The sequence below is a fragment of the Salvelinus alpinus genome, chromosome 12 (genome assembly GCF_045679555.1).
Source record: "Salvelinus alpinus chromosome 12, SLU_Salpinus.1, whole genome shotgun sequence".
Taxonomy (NCBI): Eukaryota; Metazoa; Chordata; class Actinopteri; order Salmoniformes; family Salmonidae; genus Salvelinus; species Salvelinus alpinus.
In genome coordinates this window covers 6213748-6232619 of record NC_092097.1, presented here as the reverse complement: position 1 = coordinate 6232619, position 18872 = coordinate 6213748, and the positions used below count along the sequence as shown (strand labels likewise).

Genomic DNA, 18872 nt, shown 5'->3' with positions numbered 1-18872 from the left:
GATATAAAGCCCTCCGCATTAACAGTTGGGAGAATGTCAGACGGTGAGGCAGGGAAGTGACTGCAGCGAAGTCCTCTATGGCAATATTTTGGTAAATGAGGTGGGGGTTAAATAAATGCAAACCTTGTAAGGTGGATTTAATTTACAGTGACTGTGAGAATGTTGCTTGTTTATTCCTGGTGTGTGTTTGTGTTTTGTTGTGTAGGATGATGGATCCCTGTAGCCTACAGCTGTCGTGCATGAGGACCTTGGTTCTTTTGCTATTAATCTTTCCTTGATTCCTTGTATCCTCTTCATTTCACCTCCTTTTCAAAATGCTATGAGATGGGAATCAAGGACGGGTAAATTTGTAGTTGTCCCTGAGGTTCAGAATAGTGTTGCTATACTTGATCCCAGTCAGCTGACATTGAGTTTGTCAGCTGACAGGAGTTGGTGGGTTTGAGGTGTGTGTGTGTGTGTGTGTGTGTGTGTGTGTGTGTGTGTGTGTGTGTGTGTGTGTGTGTGTGTGTGTGTGTGTGTGCGCGCACTCGCGCTCGAAGAAGGAAATGGGGAGAGAGCAATTCAATACTAGTTTTGATCCACAATCCAGTTTTCCTCAGTAGACTTCCAGTGTTGAACAGAAAAACACCAGACAGTGCCTTAGTCTAAAGAAAATGGGACGTGCTGCTCTGTTTTCACCCACTGATTACCCCATGGCAAACATCAGCCTCTCAAGCTGACTGGAGAACTTGCTGAGGCTGTGGCGTAGATATAGAATGAATTATAGTTCTGTGGGCTGAGGTCCCATGCGTCTGAAGGCTGAAATAGACTACACGATTTTTGCCCGGTCTACAGGCTCTAACCAGAGAACTTCTCACATTTGAACTATTCAGTCAAGCCAAATCGTATTGAACTTGTAACAATATGTAGTAAATGCAGCTGGTGGCACAATCAGGTCTGATTCGTGCTATATTTTGCTGGGCAGGTTTGCACGTGTAGTAGGGAAATCATTAGGGTTCTTTCCCTTCCCAGATGATTCGATACGTCTAGATACAGTGCATTCGGAAAGTATTCAGACACATTGACTTTTTCCACATTTGTTACGTTACAGCCTTATTCTAAAATGGATTCAATCAATTTTTCCCCACATCAATCTACACACAATACTCCATAATGACAAAGAGAAAACGGGTTTAAACATAAATAAATCACAATTTATTTGTCACATGCGCCAAAAAAATGCTTGCTTACAAGCCCTTAACCAACAATGTGGTTTTAATACCTTATTTACTTAAGTCTTCAGACCCTGTGCTATGAGAATCGAAATTGAGTTCAGGTGCATCCTGTTCCCATTGATCATCCTTGATGTTTTTTTCTACAACTTTGAGTCCACCTGTGGTAAATTCAATTGATTTGGACATGATTTGGAAAAGCACACAGCTGTCTGTATAAGGTCCACATCAGAGCAAAAACCAAGCCATGAGCTTGAAGGAATTGTCCATAGAGCTCCAAGAAAGGATTCGAGGCACAGATCTGGGGAAGTGTATCAAAAAATGTCTGCAGCATTGAAGGTCCCCAAGAACACAGTTGCCTACATCATTCTTAAATGGAAGAAGTTTGGAACCACCAAGACTCTTCCTAGAGCTGGCCACCCGGCCAAACTGCTCAATCAAGGGAGAAGGGCCTTGGTCAGGGAGGTGACCAAGAACTCGATGGTCACTTTGACAGAGCTCCAGAGTTCTTCTGTGGAGATGGGAGAACCTTCCGGAAGGACAACCATCTCTGCAGCACTCCACCAATCAGACCTTTATGGTAGAGTGGCCAGACGGAAGCCACTCCCCAGTAAAAGGCACATGACAGCCCGCTTGGAGTTTGCTAAAAGGCACTTAAAGGACTCAGACCATGAGAAACAAGATTCTCTGCACTGATGAAATGAAGATTGAACTCTTTGGCCTGAATGCCAAGCGTCACGTCTGCTGTGCAGCCTTGCTCCCCATCCAACCTGACAGAGCTAGAGAGGATCTGCAGAGAAGAATGGGAAAATCTCCCCAAATACAGGTGTGCCAAGCTTGTAGCGTCATACCTAAGAAGAGTCGAGGCTGTAATCGCTGCCAAAGGTGCTTCAACAAAGGACTGAGTAAAGGGTCTGAATACTTATGTTAATGATATTTCAGTTTTATATTTTTTTATACATTTGACCAAAATAGATAAAAACCTGTTTTTGCTTTGTCATTGTGATATTGTGTATGGATTGATCAATTTTAGAATAAGGCTGTAAAGTAATAAAATGTGGGAAAAGTTACTTTTCACTGACAATCCCAACTCAACAATAATCTGTCTAAACTGCGTGCACTGCCTTTTCTTCCTACTATAGGCAATGTGATTTAAAACAAGCCACAACTTTTTTTTGCCTTCAAGAGGTGCCCATTGCATCCAACATTGTAATAGCACCTCGGTTGTTTAAGATGGTCAACCCCGCCTATTTTCTTGTTGTATTCCATTACAATATAAGTTCTTAACACTTTTAAAAACAACTCCAGAACCTCGCTCTCTCGCCAATGAACTCTTGCTTTCTTGCCTGACAAACAAACTACAGAGTTTGCCAATGTTAGCTGATTAGTTACGAAGCTGGGACAGTTTCCAAATGAATTGCATCGGTCAAAACAAGCAACTTGTTAGCTGGCTATGTAAACAAATATCCAACTCATCATCAAATCACATGTATTTATAAAGCCCTTCTTACATCAGCTGATATCTCAAAGTGCTGTACAGAAACCCAGCCTAAAACCCCAAACAGCAAGCAATGCAGGTGTAGAAGCACGGTGGCTATGAGCTCCACTGCACGGGCATCTACCCTACACAGCTAAGCTGTAAAATAATGTGAAAACGAGGCAATGTATAGCCTATGCATTTCTGCACATAGCAAACATGACAAACCCTAACTTATGCCAAACAGATTAACACACATTACTCTAGCCTTCATTTCAGTGGTTAGAAGTGCAAGATGACGCCATACTGGATGGCCGCAGTTTTGCGAGCTCCGACCCAACATTGCTATTTTGTTGTTTATTTTAACTCTATTTTCACAATATATCTGTTATTGTTTCTTTTGAACATCAGATCGGCAGTTACTTAACCCAATTCCGGCTTCTACTTCGACTCATCTTCCCTGGGCTCTAATTCTGACCAAGTTTTTGGGCTGCCCAAGCGGAAATGCCGGCGTTACAGAGGCAAGCGATGGGGGTAATGATGAGATTAATGCGAAGGGAAAACTGGCCACCTCTTCCCTCCATTCTACTGGCTAATGTACAGTCACTTGATAATAAGATGGATGACCGCCGATCTAGGATTTGCAACCAACGGGGGGGGGGCTGCAATATTCTTTGCTTTTCAGAAACATGGCTCTCGGAGAAGATACCCCCCACGGCTATCCAACTAAATGGGTGGACAGTACAATGGAGTCAGGGAAATTAAGGGGGGGGTGTTTGCCTCTTCACCTACACCAACTGGTGTGCTAATTCTGTTATTCTGTCTTGCAATACCTGATGGTCAAATGCTGACCCTTCTATCTCCCGAGGGAGTTTTCAACTGTTATTGTGACTGCTGTATACTTTTCACCTCAGGACAATAAAAATAGCAAGCTGGCGCTTAACAAATTGTACAAGGCTATAAACAAGCTGGAAACCCTACACGCGGAGGCTGCTTTTCTGGTTGCACGTGATTTTAAGACCCATGATGCCCAACTTCAATCAACACGTCTCTAACGCCACTAAGGGCGATAAAGTCCCAGACCACTGCTATTCTACCCTCAAGCATGCATACAAGACCTTCCCTCGTCCGCCATTTGGCAAATCAGATCATGACTACGTACTCATGCTTCCTGTTTACAAGCAGAAGCTGAAACAGGAAGTACCCGCAATTTTCTATGTTGAGAAATGGTCACCAGAATCAGAGTGTATACGGGACTGCTTTGCTACCACTGATTGGAATATGTTTAGAGACTCCGCCGATAATGTTGATGAGCTAACCACCTCCGTCACTGGCTTCATTAGAAAATGCATCGGCGATGTGGTACCCACGCTGTGGGTTCACTGTTTATCAATAGCTCTGGATTAACACAGAGGTTGGCGCTAAACTGAAGAGCAGGGCTCCCACACACAAAGCTATCGTAGACAACCCTCGTGCTACGGCCGAAGACAGGAAGACGTACAAGAATGACCGCCGCAGTTCCTGTGTAGAGTATGCTTACCTACTTTATTATGCATTTCATTTTCCTTTATTCTTATTTCTCGCTAAAAAATGTTTTTGTAATACATTGTTATTGATTATTGCATTATTGGGTTTTGAGTTTGCAAGAAAGGCATTTCACTGTACTTGTGCATGTGACATTATTACTTGAGACTTGTCTGTATGGCTAGCTAGTGAAAGTGACAGCTGAAGTTGACGCTTCGTGACGCAGCCCAAATTTACCGCTACACACAACTGTTTTTGTTAACATATGAATTAAATCGGTAGGAACAAGACAAAACAACTAGTTAGTTGACTATATACAGCTAAAAACCAACTATTTCTATGAGACAGAGAGCAATCATTTGAGCTCCACTGCTGATGTGCTCGCCTGTACCAACAAAGTTATCATAACAGGACTTGATAATCTGAGAGCAATCTGAGAGCAAAGTTTCACAGCATCAAACAAACCGACAACACCAAACATAGAAAACCAGTCAAAAGTTGACACACCTACTCATTCAAGTGTTTTTCTTTATTTTTACAATTTTCAATTAGTGTAGTAATAGTGTTGTAACCAAAAAAGTGTTAAACAAATTGAAATATATTTTAGATTCTTCAAACTAGCGACTCTTTGCCTTGATGACAGCTTTGCACACTCTTGCATTCTCTGAACCAGATTGACATGGAATGCTTTTCCAACTCTTTAAGGAGTTCCCACATATGCTGAGCACTTGTTGACTGCTTTTCCTTTACTCTGCGGTCCAACTCATCCCAAACCGTTTCAATTGGGTTGAGGTTGGGTGTTTGTGGAGGCCAGGTCATCTGATGCAGCACTCTCCTTCCTGGTCAAATAGCCCTTACACAGCCTGGAGATGTGTTGGGTCAATGTCCTGTTGAAAAACAAATGATAGTCCCAATAAGCGCAAACTCGATAGGTGGCGTGTCGCTGCAGAATACTGTGGTAGCCATGCTGGTTAAGTGTGCCTTGAATTGTAAATAAATCATCAACAGTGTCACCAGCGAAGCACTATCACACCACCACCTCCATGCTTCACAGTGGGAACCACATACAGTGGGGCAAAAAAGTATTTAGTCAGCCACCAATTGTGCAAGTTCTCCCACTTAAAAAGATGAGAGAGGCCTGTAATTTTCATCATAAGTACACTTCAACTATGACAGACAAAATGAGGGGGGGGAAATCCAGAAAATCACATTGTAGGATTTGTTATGAATTTATTTGCAAATTATGGTGGAAAATAAGTATTTGGTCAATAACAAAAGTTTATCTCAATACTTTGTTATATACCCTTTGTTGGCAATGGGAGAACTTGCACAATTGGTGGCTGACTAAATACTTTTTTGCCCCACTGTATGTGGAGATCATCCGTTCATCTACTCTGCGTCTCACAAATACATGGCATCTGGAACCAAAAATCTCAAATTTGGACTCATCAGACCAAAGGACAGATTTTCACCTGTCTAATGTCCATTGCTCGTGTTTCTTGGCGGAAGCAAGTCTCTTCTTATTGGTGTCCTTTAGTAATGGTTTCTTTGCAGCAATTCGACCATGAAGGCCTGATTCACTCAGTCTCCTCTGAACAGTTGATGTTGAGATGTCTGTTACTTGAACTGTGAGGCATTTATTTGGGCTGCGATTTCTGAGGCTGGTAACTAATGAACTTATCCTCTGCAGCAGAGGTAACTCTGGGTCTTCCTTTCCTGTGGAGGTCCTCATGAGAGCCAGCTTCATCATAGCGCTTGAGGGTTTTTGCGACTGCACTTGAAGAAACTTTCAAAGTTCTTGAAATTGACTGACCTTCATGTCTTAAAGTAATGATGGACTGTTGTTTCTCTTTGCTTATTTGAGCTGTTCTTGCCATAATATGGACTTGGTCTTTTACCAAATAGGGCTATCATCTGTATACCACCCCTACCTTGTCACTACACAACTGATTGGCTCAAACGCATTAGGAAGAAAATAAATTGTGCAAAGCTGTCATCAAGACAAAGGGTGGCTTTGAAGAATCTCAAATATAAAATATTTTGATTTGTTTATCACTTTTTTGGTTACTTCATGAATCCATGTGTGTTATTTCATAGTTTTGACGTCTTCACTATTACTCTACAATGTAGAAAATAGCAAAACATTTGAGAAAAACCCTTGAATATGTAGGTGTGTCTAAACTTTAGACTGGTACTGTATATGGGCCCTGGTCAAAAAATTTTTACTATAAAGGGAATAGGGTGCCATTTGGGACACAGATTCCTCAATATCACTTTGGCCTATTGCCATTGAGGCCGATTTTGATTTGATTGAATGTACCAAGGCATCACAGCTGTCGATGGAGTACTATTTAGAGGCCTGACCTCCCAGCTTCAGGGAGCACCAAAGGGACATATAAATTAAAGTATGTCACGTTTTCCGACCTTAAAAGTAGAATGTCAAGATGAAACCACGTCCCATGACATCGGTTGTATAGATCCAGCAGCTATACGCCTCAATCCCAGGTTAACGGAAAAGGCTCATTTACAATAACCCTGCCCTCTCTCTCTCTCTCTCCAGACCAGACCCTGCGCCGCGGGGAGGTGCGTCCAAGCAGAATGACTCTCCTATCCCAGACCAGGATGAGGAGATACTGGGCTCTGATGACGAGGAGCAGGAGGATCCCAACGACTACTGTAGAGGTATGATACACTGTGTACACACACACACACACACACACAGTCTTGTACAGCGCTTGTGGGGATACACAATTCAGTCCCATTCAAAATCCCATTTTTCCCTAACCTGTACTCTTAACCTAACCTTAACCCAAAAACCGAACCATAACCTTAATCCTAACTCTAGCTCCTATCCCTAACCCTTAACCTAATTCTAACCGTAACCCCCTAAAAGTAGCATTTGACCTCGTGGCGACTAACAATCTATCAATCAAATGTATTTATGAAGCCCTTTTTACATCAGCCGATGTCAAAGTATTACACAGAAACCCAGCCTAAAACCCCAAACAGCAAGCAATGCAGATGTAGAAGCACGGTGGCGAGGAAAAACTCCCTAGAAAGGCAGGAACCTAGGAAGAAACCTAGAAAGGAACCCGGCTCTGAGGGGTGGCCAGTCCTCTTCTGGCTGTGCCGGCTGGAAATTATAACAGTACATGGCCAAGATGTTCATACATTCGTAGATGACCAGCAAGGTCAAATCATAATAATAATAACAGGTCAGCGCCTCCGGAGTAAAAGTCAGTTGGCTTTTCATAGCCAATCATTCAGTTAGAGACAGCAGGTGCGGTAGAGAGAGAGTCGAAAACAGCAGGTCCGGGACAAGGTAGCACGCCCGGTGAACAGGTCAGTGTTCCCAGTTGGTGGAATTGTTGTTTACTATTCTTGTGGGGACTTCTGGTTATAGTTAAAGACGTCCATACACAGTCACACACACCAACTACCATATGTTACTATTGCAGGAGGTTACCACCATGTGAAGATAGGAGACCTGTTCAATGGGAGATACCATGTGATCAGGAAGCTGGGCTGGGGACATTTCTCCACTGTGTGGCTGGCCTGGGACATACAGTAAGTGTTGACGGTGTACAGTATCTATAATGTCTTGACATACACCCTTTGGAATTACCTGGATTTTTGCATAAATTGAACATTAATTTTGATCTGAGCTCCATCTAAGTCACAACAATAGACTTAAACTAATAACACACAAACAATTATATGTGTGTTTGTCTGTGGAGATTGCATGGCTGTGTGCTCGATTTTATATACGTGTCAGCAACGGGTGTGGCTGAAATAGCAGAATCTATTAATTTGAAGGGGTGTCCACATACTTTTGTGTATATACAGTTGAAGTCGGAAGTTTACATAAACCTTAGTCAAATACATTTACTCTGTTTTTCACAATTCCTGACATTTAATCCTAGTAAAAATTCCCTGTCTTAGGTGAATTAGGATCACCACTTTATTTTAAGAATGTGAAATGTCAGAATAATAGTAGAGGTGATTTATTTCAGCTTTTATTTATTTCATCACATTCCCAGTGGGTCAGAAGTTTACATACATTCGATTAGTATTTGGTAGCATTGCCTTTAAATTGTTTAACTTGGGTCAAATGTTTTGGGATGCCTTCCACAAGCTTCCCACAGTAAGTTGGGTGAATTTTGGCCCATGGAAGACCCATTTGCAAGCTTTAACTTCCTGACTGATGTCTTGATGTTGCTTCAGTATATCCACATAATTTTCCTTTCTCATGAAGCCATCTATTTTGTGAAGTGCACCAGTCCCTCCTGCAGCAAATCACCCCCACAACATGATGCTGCCACCCCCGTGCTTCACGGTTGGGATGGTGTTCTTCGGCTTGCAAACGTCCCCCCTTTTCTTCCAAACATAACAATGGTCATTGTAACAATGGTCATCGCCCCTACCTGGGCTCGAACCAGGAACACATCGACAACAGCCACCCTCGAAGCATCGTTACCAATCGCTCAACAAAAGCCGCGGCCCTTGCAGAGCAAGGGGAACTACTCCAATTCTCAGAGCGAGTGACGTTTGAAACGCTATTAGCGTGCACCCCGCTAACTAGCTAGCCATTTCACATCGGTTACACCAGTCTAATCTCGGGATTTGGTTAGGCTTGAAGTCATAGTTTAATATTGCCTGCTAACATGAATTTCTTTTAGCTAAATATGCAGGTTTAAAAACCTGTGTATTGGTTTGTGTATTGATTTTAAGAAAGGCATTGATGTTTATGGTTAGGTACATTCGTGCAACGATTATGCTTTTTTCGCAAATGCGCTTTTGTTAATCATTACAAATGTATAATCCAAAATAAATATGAACATATTGGCATTAAATGGAGTTGAGAGTTTAGAAGACTGCTCAATGAAGAATGAATGCGTGTCCGGTGCTTCAAAAAAGCCTTTTCACTAGATTTGAGATTTTATCAATTTCGAAACTCTGAAATGATGTACGCGCTGCAAAGAAATCCAATGGGCACTTTTACATCGGCTGAAACACCGGACTATTCTAGCGAACAGCGTTCAGATTCCCTTTGCGGTAGCCTATAAGCTTTGTGTAGCCAGTTTGCGGTCTGTTGACGTGATCATTTTGTTTGTATGTTTTAAATGATTTTGCTTTTAGTGTTGATTAGGAACCGTTTCTAAAAAGCCAATACTTGTGAGCTGTCCCTCGTGATTTGCCCTGTTTTGAGAGGCGACAAGCGTTCTTCTACTATAGAGACTAAACTTGGGGGTTCATGTGCTAAGAAAAACGTTGTAGATAATTATCTCCATTCTACACTGTACATGGAATAAACATACATTGTTTATTCCACCAAACATGTGTTTTTTTTTTATATGTTCTGTACTTATCAGTATGAATTTATTTAGGTTTTGTAAGTACCTTTTCAGAGGACTGAACTGAACCAGGTGCGAGCCATAATGTTTGTCAAAGCACATGAATCTCCAATTTTCTGTGCGCGTCTGGTACTCTAAAACGTTGGACAGGGTTGGCAGTTCTGATATTAGTATGGTGTTCCTCATGTTTGGTACACTGTGTAAGTTGTCCTGTATTTCCAGGGGGAAGCGTTTTGTGGCCATGAAGGTGGTGAAGAGTGCAGAGCACTACACTGAGACAGCCCTGGATGAGATCAAGCTGCTGAGATCAGTGAGGAACACGGACCAGAACGACCCCAGCAGAGAGAAGGTGGTTCAGCTACTAGACGACTTCAAGATCTCTGGCATGAACGGAAGTCGTATCCTCAGTAAAACAATGACAACAGTGCTTTATCAACTTTTATACACACAAGCATGTTCAACAAAGTATGAAAACAGACCAAGGTTATTATAGTTTCGTGATTTTACGAGTTTTTCGGTTTTTATTTGACCTTGATTTACTCGTTTTTATTCAGTTTGATATAAACATTTCTATTTAGTTTTAGTGTTAGGGACAGAACGTAGTTTATGGGAGGGGAGGGGCCATTTATTGTGTTCTAGGTTGTATTTCTGTAAGAATCAAATGTTTGGTCACGTCCTTCGTAAACATGGTATGGATGTACTGGGTCGTACTCACCACTCTCTATAGCGCCTTGCAGTCTTGTGCCTTGCAGTTGCCGTATGAAGCAGCGATGCAGCCAGCATGTGTGTGCGTATGCGTCTCTTCACAGTCCGTGTTGTGTCATAAGGTGTTTTATCTGTTTTTAAAATCTGATTTCACTGCTCGCTTGAGTTACTTGATGTGGTTCCATGTAGTCATGGGTCTATGTAGTACTGCACGTTTCTCAGTCTGTTCTGGACTTGGACTGTGAAGAGATCCCTGGTGGCATGTCGTATGTATGTAAACTGAGCAAAAAAAGAAACGTCCCTTTTTCAGGACCCTGTCTTTTAAAGATGATTCGTTAAAAAAAATCTGAACTTCACAGATCTTGTTCAATGAACCATAAACAATTAATGAACATGCACCTGTGGAAAAGACATTAAGCCGATTTGTCTCCAGCAATTAATTTCTGGATAACAATTAAGTAACTAACTGCCCTGCTACACTACGGCAATCGAGTGTCTTGCATTGCCATCAGCCATTGAGGGAATGCTTTCTTTGAAATGAATGCAAGCTACTATACTGCCCGTGTTGCGCGCGCATTTTGTCACGTCCAATAGCAGCATACAAGCTCAAGAATCGCTGAGGTTCAATTGTCGATGGCTGACGTGCATATTGATTCTGTCTTGTGAATTGAAATAATGAGAGTTTTTCGGTTGCATATGGCCTCGACTATACACCACTGGTTATTTTACTAAGATTTCGAAAGTCAAGAAGCTACTAGCTAGCAGAATCTCTAGCTAGCTACATTGACTATGTTTACAATGCACACACGTTGCTTTTGTTTAATCAGAGGATCATTTAGTACAACCACTAGCAACAATTTTAATGAGTACTTACAAAAAACAGGACCAACACTATTGTACTTGCGCGTAGTTGATGAATATGGTACAGCAGAGGAAAATAGAATAAAGACCCTCTTCCCCTCTGCTCTCCTCTGTCAAAACGACACGCTCTGTAGCAGTTAAAATGTCACATTGACGCAACGCTGATGGAAAAGCAACGCGATGCATATAGCGGAGCTGAAGTGTTAGTGGTTTTCAATTAAAATGGTCAAAAATTGCTTCTTCAAAGTGTATTTTCTCAAGCAATAATTTTGGTCTGAGTGGGAAGGAGGAAAATGAAAATGTGCTGTTATTGGCAGAGATGTTTGGAACTCTGTTATTCGTCAATTAACTAATTTATCACATGGTGATGTCACCATGGAAGGCCAAAACTCCATCCCACCAAAACAGTCTGAAATTTCAAGTGGTCTTTCAAACAGCTCTTACACCAAAATTGCGTTATCATAGTTTTCACAATTTCACAGTATTATTCCAACCTCAACCTCTTATTTGTCACGAACACCGAGTACGAGTACAACAGGTGTGGACCCTACACTTACAAGCCCATAACCAACAATGCAGATCAATAAATAAAAATATTGGCTAAATAAACGAAAGGGGGGGAAAAGTTGCGCAATAAAATAACAAGGCTGTATACAGGGGGTACCGGTACCGAGTCAGTGTGTGGGGGTACAGGTTAGTCGAGGTAATATGTACATGTAGGTAGGGGTAAAGTGACTATGCATAGATAATAAACAGCGAGTAGCAGCGTTGTAAAAACAAGGTGGAAATATACTACATGGTCAAAAATATGTGGAAACCTGCAGAAATAGCCAATCCATTCATATGAATTGGTGACCACATACTTTTGTGTATATATATATATGTGTATGTATATATATATACTGTATAAAGGACAATCCCATTTTTGACTGCATTGGTCTTTTAAAGAGTGCTCGATGCTCCCACAGCAATTGAACATTGATAGCCAGTGGTCATGATGCACAAGCTAGGCCAATTTGAAACATCACTATCTCCTCAGCATTTACCTGCCAGATTCGGAAGCTTGAAACCCCCATTAGAAGAAGAGGAGAAAAAAAGCTTAGTTTAAGTTGTAGTTTACTATAATAACCCTGAAACAGACAATCAAAGGACGCAGGCGTACTCCATCTACTCAGTACTCCCTAAGATCAGTGCGTTAGTATTAGTCAATATTATGAGCCTTAAGATCTTTATTGCCCTAGTCCTGGCACTATCTATCAGCGGTTCACAGATGTTGCACTGATGTTTGGCCGGTGTGGTACAGCTGTTGGCAGCACAATACACTCCAGCTAGATGACACGCACAGAGCCACAGATGTAGTGACAGTTTGTCTGTCCGTCCCAGCAATGCTTACATCCTGGTCACAGCTGGGTGTCTGGGCGACGCGTCCAGACTTCCTCCGTCCCAGCATGCCCAGCTTCTGGAAGAGGTCTTATTGATTTCTGGGTTCGTTGGCCCACTTCCATCTTGGTTCTTGGCAGAACCTTAGGTGTTCACATTTTTTATATTGGGTAGGTGTCTGCCAAATGCATAGGCGTGAATGACAAGGGTGTGTGTGTGTGTTTTTGAGTCCTTGACCCAGCTGCCCATCAGATGTCTGTATGGTGTTTGAGGTTCTGGGTCATCACCTGCTGAAGTGGATCATCAAGTCTAACTACCAGGGCCTTCCTCTGCCCTGTGTCAAGAGCATCATTCGACAGGTAAAACAACACCTTATTCCTCACACAACATTGGGTGTGTTCCAGGTTGGGTGCATTCTTTTTTAGCAAAAACAAAGATTCTACATAACTTTTACGTCGAAACAGGGTTGAAAATTCCGTACACTATCCCTAAGGTTTCCCGGATTCATGGAATCCTCCAACTGGAATTCTCCTTAATGTTGAAACCCTATGCAGCACTGGTCTTACTGATGCTCTACCCTCCTCCTATAGGTTCTCCAGGGGCTGGACTACCTCCACTCAAAGTGTAAGATCATCCACACGGACATCAAGCCAGAGAACATCTTGTTGACTGTTAACGAGCCCTACATTAGGAATATGGCTGCTGAAGCTACGGAGTGGCAGAGGACAGGAGCTCCACCCCCCTCTGGATCTGCAGGTACATACACACCGACACACCACAAAGAAGTAGACATATACAGTCCTACGATAGGACGATGGCTGATGAGGCTACAGAGTGACAGAGGACAGGAGTGCCAGCCTCCTCTGTATCCACAGATGACAGACACTTTCTCTCGACCAATTGGCACACTGAATTAACAGAGTCAACAGTTTAGGAAGGTTTTATCAACGTGAACATAACGTTACCTCCTCATCAGGGCTTGGGATGGTGAATAATGGGATTGTAAAAGCTAGAATCCTTCATCTTAAGCAATAAAGCGGTCACCCTGCCTGTGTTTTGGCACCCTCAGAGGGTCGGAAGAACCCGAGGCATGTGGTTTTCAGGGAAAAGGCAGAGATGAGGCGAAGCCTGAACCGGATGCTTCCGGTTTCTTTTACGCCTGCTACGTTACATGCTGACCATACCGCATGCGTTGCGTGCGCCAGCGTTGCAAAAATGCATTGTCACATACATATTTGCACATGCATCAATCATTCATCCAAAAATGTTTGCGCGCGTCAATGAACGTCTGCATAGCCAGGCGCTAAAATAGAACTTGTTTTTTTGGAGCATATACCCACATGGGTGATTGAAAGCTAAACGAGGGCCACACTCCAGTCCATTTGTGGGTGGTAATGCGCGTTAAAGTTGGTTTCTAACTTTCATATAAATTCCACAGAAGAAGAATGAACAAGGAGAAAAACGAACTAGCTTTCCCGTTTTTTTTTTTTAATCTGTGGATGAATTGTCCGAGTAGAGAACACACGATGATGTATGACTCAACATGGGCCAAACATTCTACAAAGATCTAGCAAAAATAAAGGGACCATATGCATTTCAGGTAAATATCAACCCAGGACAAATTAGCTAGCAACAACAAGCTAGCTAAATGTCCATGAATGTTTCATGTGTGTTTCGACCTGTCCCCAAATGAATATAGTTGGTTTAAGTATTTTAGCCTGCTTGTCATGAACGTGTCTGGTGAGGATCGACAAAAACAACACCTGCACGATGGCACACGCAGACACGCGCAGAGCCTGTTGGGTCAGCATGTTAGGTTAGTGTGTTGGTAAAAAGCTGAGGGATGGGCCTGGAGAAATGTAACCTCTCAAATTAATAGACAGAGCTATGGATTAAAGGACTGACTATCCATTATCAAAATTATAACCATGTAAGTGTTTGTTTCCATTTTATATGATTTTACTCCAATGTTTGTTTACAATCTTGTATTTTCAGTTCTGATGAAGTACGACAGTTGAACTAAGCTCATCAGGCTTTCATAAGTTATATTCTTCAACAATCAGTGGGTATACAGTTAATTCGGAAAGTATTTAGATCCCTTCCATTACAGCCTTATTAAAAAAAAAAAAAAAATTTTTTAAATTGTTTCCTCATCAATCTACACACAATACCCCATAATGACTGAAAGATTAGTGGAATCTGTGTGGGTAGCTGGACAGGTAGGATGACTGACAGTGAAGGTGAACAGAAGAATGGATGAGACTGAGGCAGGAATTCCTTTAACCATAAAGTGGTATATTTACTGAGTAGTGTGGATTCATGGACGCACAGAACTTCTCAAGCAGACGGAGTTAAGGAAGAGAAAGCAGCGAGATCAGGCGATGGCGTTTTCCTCCTTTTATGTGGATGAGATCTGTCGGTCATTGCCACCTGACCTAATTAAAGCGCCCCTGGCCCAGCTGAGTAAGTGGCCATGAATTAAAGGATTATTCCACCAACTCCATGGGCCTTTCCTACAATGACAAAGCAAAAACAGGTTTTTGGAAAAAAAATGTAATGTGTTAAAAATAAACTGATACCTTATTTACATAAGCATTCTGCAGCTGAAAAACATCCCTGCAGTATGATGCTGCCACCACCATGCTTCACTGTAGGGATGGTGCCAGGTTTCCTCCAAATGTGTCGCTTGGCATTCAGGCCAAAGAGTTCGATCTTGGTTTTATCAGACCAGAGAATCTTGTTTCTCATGGTCTGAGAGTCGTTTAGGTGCCTTTTGGCAAACTCCAAGCGGGCTGTGATGTGCCTTTTTACTGAGGAGTAGCTTCCGTCTGGCCACTCTACCATAAAAGCCTGATTTGGTGGAGTGCTGCAGAGATGGTTGTCCTTCTGGAAGGTTCTCCCATCTCTACAGCGGAGCTCTGTCAGAGTGACAATTGGGTTCTTGGTCACCGCTCTGATCAAGACCCTTCTCCCCCGTTTGCTCCTTTTGGCCTGTGCGGCCAGCTCTAGGAAGAGTCTTGGTGGTTCCAAACGTATTCCATTTAAGAATGGAGGAGGCCACTGTGTTCTTGTGAACCTTCAATGCTGCAGACTTTTTTTTGCCCTTCCCCAGATCTGTGACTTGACACAATTCCTTCAATCTCATGGCTTGGTTTTTGCTCTGACATGCACTGTCAACTGGGGGACCTTTATATAGACAGGTGTGTGCGTTACCAAATCATGTCCAATCAATTTAATTTACCACCGGTGGACTCCCAAGTTGTAGAGACATCTCAAGGATAACCAATGGAGTTGGATGCACCTGAGTTCAATTTTGGGTCTCATAGCAAAGGGTCTGAGTACTTATGTAAATAAGGTATGTTTTTTAATTTATAATACATTTTCAAAAATTCAAAAATCCTGTTTTCGCTTTGTCATTAAGGGGTATTGTGTGTAGATTGCTGTGGGAAAAAACTATATTTAATCAATTTTAGAATAAGGCTGTAATGTAACACAATGTGGAAAAAGTCAAGGGGTCTGAATACTTTCCGAATGCACTCTATATCGGGAGTTGTACCTGTACACACACGAGTCTGCCCTCTCCTTGGCTAGAATGGTCCCACTGGATCTTGTCTCCTCCCGACTGCCTTCTAGTCTGAGTACCAGTCTCTGGCTAACATTCCACTCCTCGCCACTCCTTGTCATTGCAAAAGACTGGCCTTTCGGCAATCTCAACATTCAATATGCGCTGGATTTACAATGGAGTTGCTCATTAGTTGTTCAAAATAACATTTTCCATGACATGTGGATCCTCAAAAAGGACAACAAATGTATAACAAAGTCAAAAACAAACATTAACACTATATACAAAAGTATGTGGACACCCCTTCAGATTTGTGGATTCGGCTATTTCAGCCACACCCATTGTTGACAGGTGTATAATATCGAGCACACAGCCATGCGATCTCCATAGACAAACATTGGCATTAGAATGGCCTAACTGAAGAGCTCAGTGACTTTCAACCTGGGCTCAACCCCATCGAACACCTTTGGGATCAATTGGAACACCGACTGCGAGCCAGGCCTAATTGCCCAACATCAGTACACGACCTCCGTAATGCTCTTGTGGCTGAATGGAAGGAAGTCCCCGCAGGAATATTCCAATATCTAGTGGAAAGTTTCCCAGAAGATTGGAGGCTGTTATAGCAGCAACGGTGGCACCAAGTCAATATTAATGCCCATGGGAGAGCACGAGTAAGACAGTGACTCAGCCCACGTAATAGGGTCAGAGGCAGAGAATCCTAGTGGAGAAGGGGAGCCGGCCAGGCAGCGACAGCAATGGTGGTTCTTCACTCCAGTACCTTGCTTTTCACCTTCGCACCCCTGGGCGATAGTAATGGCGCCAGAGGGGATGGCTGCCGTTTTATGGGCTCTTAACCAACCGTGCTATTTTGTTTTGTTTTTATCCCGCATTTTTCGTAACTTATTTTGTACATAATGTTGCTGGTACTGTCTCTTAAGACCCGAAAACAGCTTCTGGACATCAGAACAGCGATTACTCACCTTGAACTGGACAAATCATTTTTCATTAATGAGTCGGACGAGAGGGATTTACTCCAGACACCCGACGAGGCCCTCATCCCTGTCGTTCGCAGGAGAAAGACGGAGATATCGCGAAGGAGATCAAGGTGCCTTGTAAGGATCCGGCGACGAGTGGCTAATCTGCCTTTGCCATCGGGACTATTGGCCAACGTACAATCGTTGGATAATAAAGTGGACGAACTACAGCACGTATATCCTACCAACGGGACAATAAATACTGTAATATCTTATGTTTCACCGAGTCGTGGCTGAACGACGACGTGAATAACATACAGCTGGCCCTCTGGTAAGACAAGGGGTGTCGGTCTATGTCTATCTGTAAACAACTGGTGCACGATATCTAAGGATGTCTCAAGGTTTTGCTCGCCTGAGGTAGTGTGGTCTACAGCTTGTCATGAGATACTCTATCTACCAAGAGTTTATATTCTTCGTAGCTGTCTATTTACCACCACAAACCAATGCTGGCACTAAGACCACACTCAGTGAGCTGTATATGGCCATAAGCAAACAGGAAAACGCTCATCCAGAGGCAGCGCTCCTAGTGGCCGGGGACTTTAAACAGATTTGAGTTTGCCTGCATTAACCTAATTTCTACCTGCATGTTAAATGTGTGACCAGAGGGAAACAAACTCTAGACCACCTTTACTCCACACACAGAGACGCGTACAAAGCTCTCCCTCACCCTCCATTTGGCAAATCTAATCAATTCTATCCTGATTCCTGCTTACAAACAAAAACTAAAGCAGGAAGAACCAGTGACATGGTCAGATGCTAAGCTACAGGACTGTTTTGCCTGCACAGACTGGAATATGTTCCGGGATTCTTCCGATGGCATTGAGGAGTACATCAATAAGTGCATCGATGACGTCGTCCCCACAGTGACTGTACGTACATACCCCAACCAGAAGCCATGGATTACATGCAACATCCGCACTGAGCTAAAGGGTAGAGCTGCCGCTTTCAAGTAGCGGGACTTTCGGAAGCTTATAATAAATCCTGCTATGCCCCCCAACGAACCATCAAACAGGCAAAGCGTCAATACAGGACTAAGATCGAATCGTAATACATCGGCTCCGACGCTTGTCGGATGTGGCAGGGCTTGCAAACCATTACAGACTACAAAGGGAAAGCACAGCCGAGAGCTGCTCAGTGACTCAAGCCTACCAGACGAGCTAAACTACTTCTATGCTCGCTTCGAAGCTAGCAACACTGAAACATGCATGAGCGCTTAAGCTGTTCCGGACGACTGTGTGATCACGCTCTCCGCAGCCGATGTGAGTAAGACCTTTAAACAGGTTAACATTCAGAAGGCCTCCGGGCCAGACGGTTTACCAGGACGTGTACTCCGAGCATGCGCTGACCAACTTCACTGACATTTTCAACCTTTCTCTGTCTGAGCCTGTATTACAAACATGTTTCAAGCAGACCACCATAGTCCCTGTGCCCAAGAACACTAAGGTAACCTGCCTAAATTACTACCGACCCGTAGCACTCACGTCTGTAGCCATGAAGTGCTTTGAAAGGCTGGCCGTGGCTCACATCAACACCATTATCCCAGAAACCCTAGACCCACTCCAATTTGCATACCACCCCAACAGATCCACAGATAATGCCATCTCTATTGCACCCCACACTGCCCTTTCCCACCTGGATAAAAGGAACACCTATGTGAGAATGCTATTCATTGACTACAGCTCAATGTTCAACACCATAGTGCCCTCAAAGCTCATCACTAAGCTAAGGACACTGGGACTAAACACCTCCCTCTGCACCTGGATC

General features: G+C 43.0%; 1 protein-coding gene across 3 annotated transcripts in view; it reads left to right on the top strand.

The window, feature by feature from the left end:
• LOC139536525 (SRSF protein kinase 1-like) overlaps positions 1-18872 on the top strand; it is a 52663-nt gene that overhangs the window by 23566 nt on the left and 10225 nt on the right. For all 3 annotated transcript variants that reach the window (XM_071337095.1, XM_071337094.1, XM_071337096.1), the window contains 5 exons: positions 6773-6894; positions 7671-7779; positions 9789-9964; positions 12765-12871; positions 13103-13268. In XM_071337095.1, the coding sequence (XP_071193196.1) occupies positions 6773-6894; positions 7671-7779; positions 9789-9964; positions 12765-12871; positions 13103-13268 (680 nt within the window). The remainder of the gene's footprint in view (positions 1-6772; positions 6895-7670; positions 7780-9788; positions 9965-12764; positions 12872-13102; positions 13269-18872) is intronic.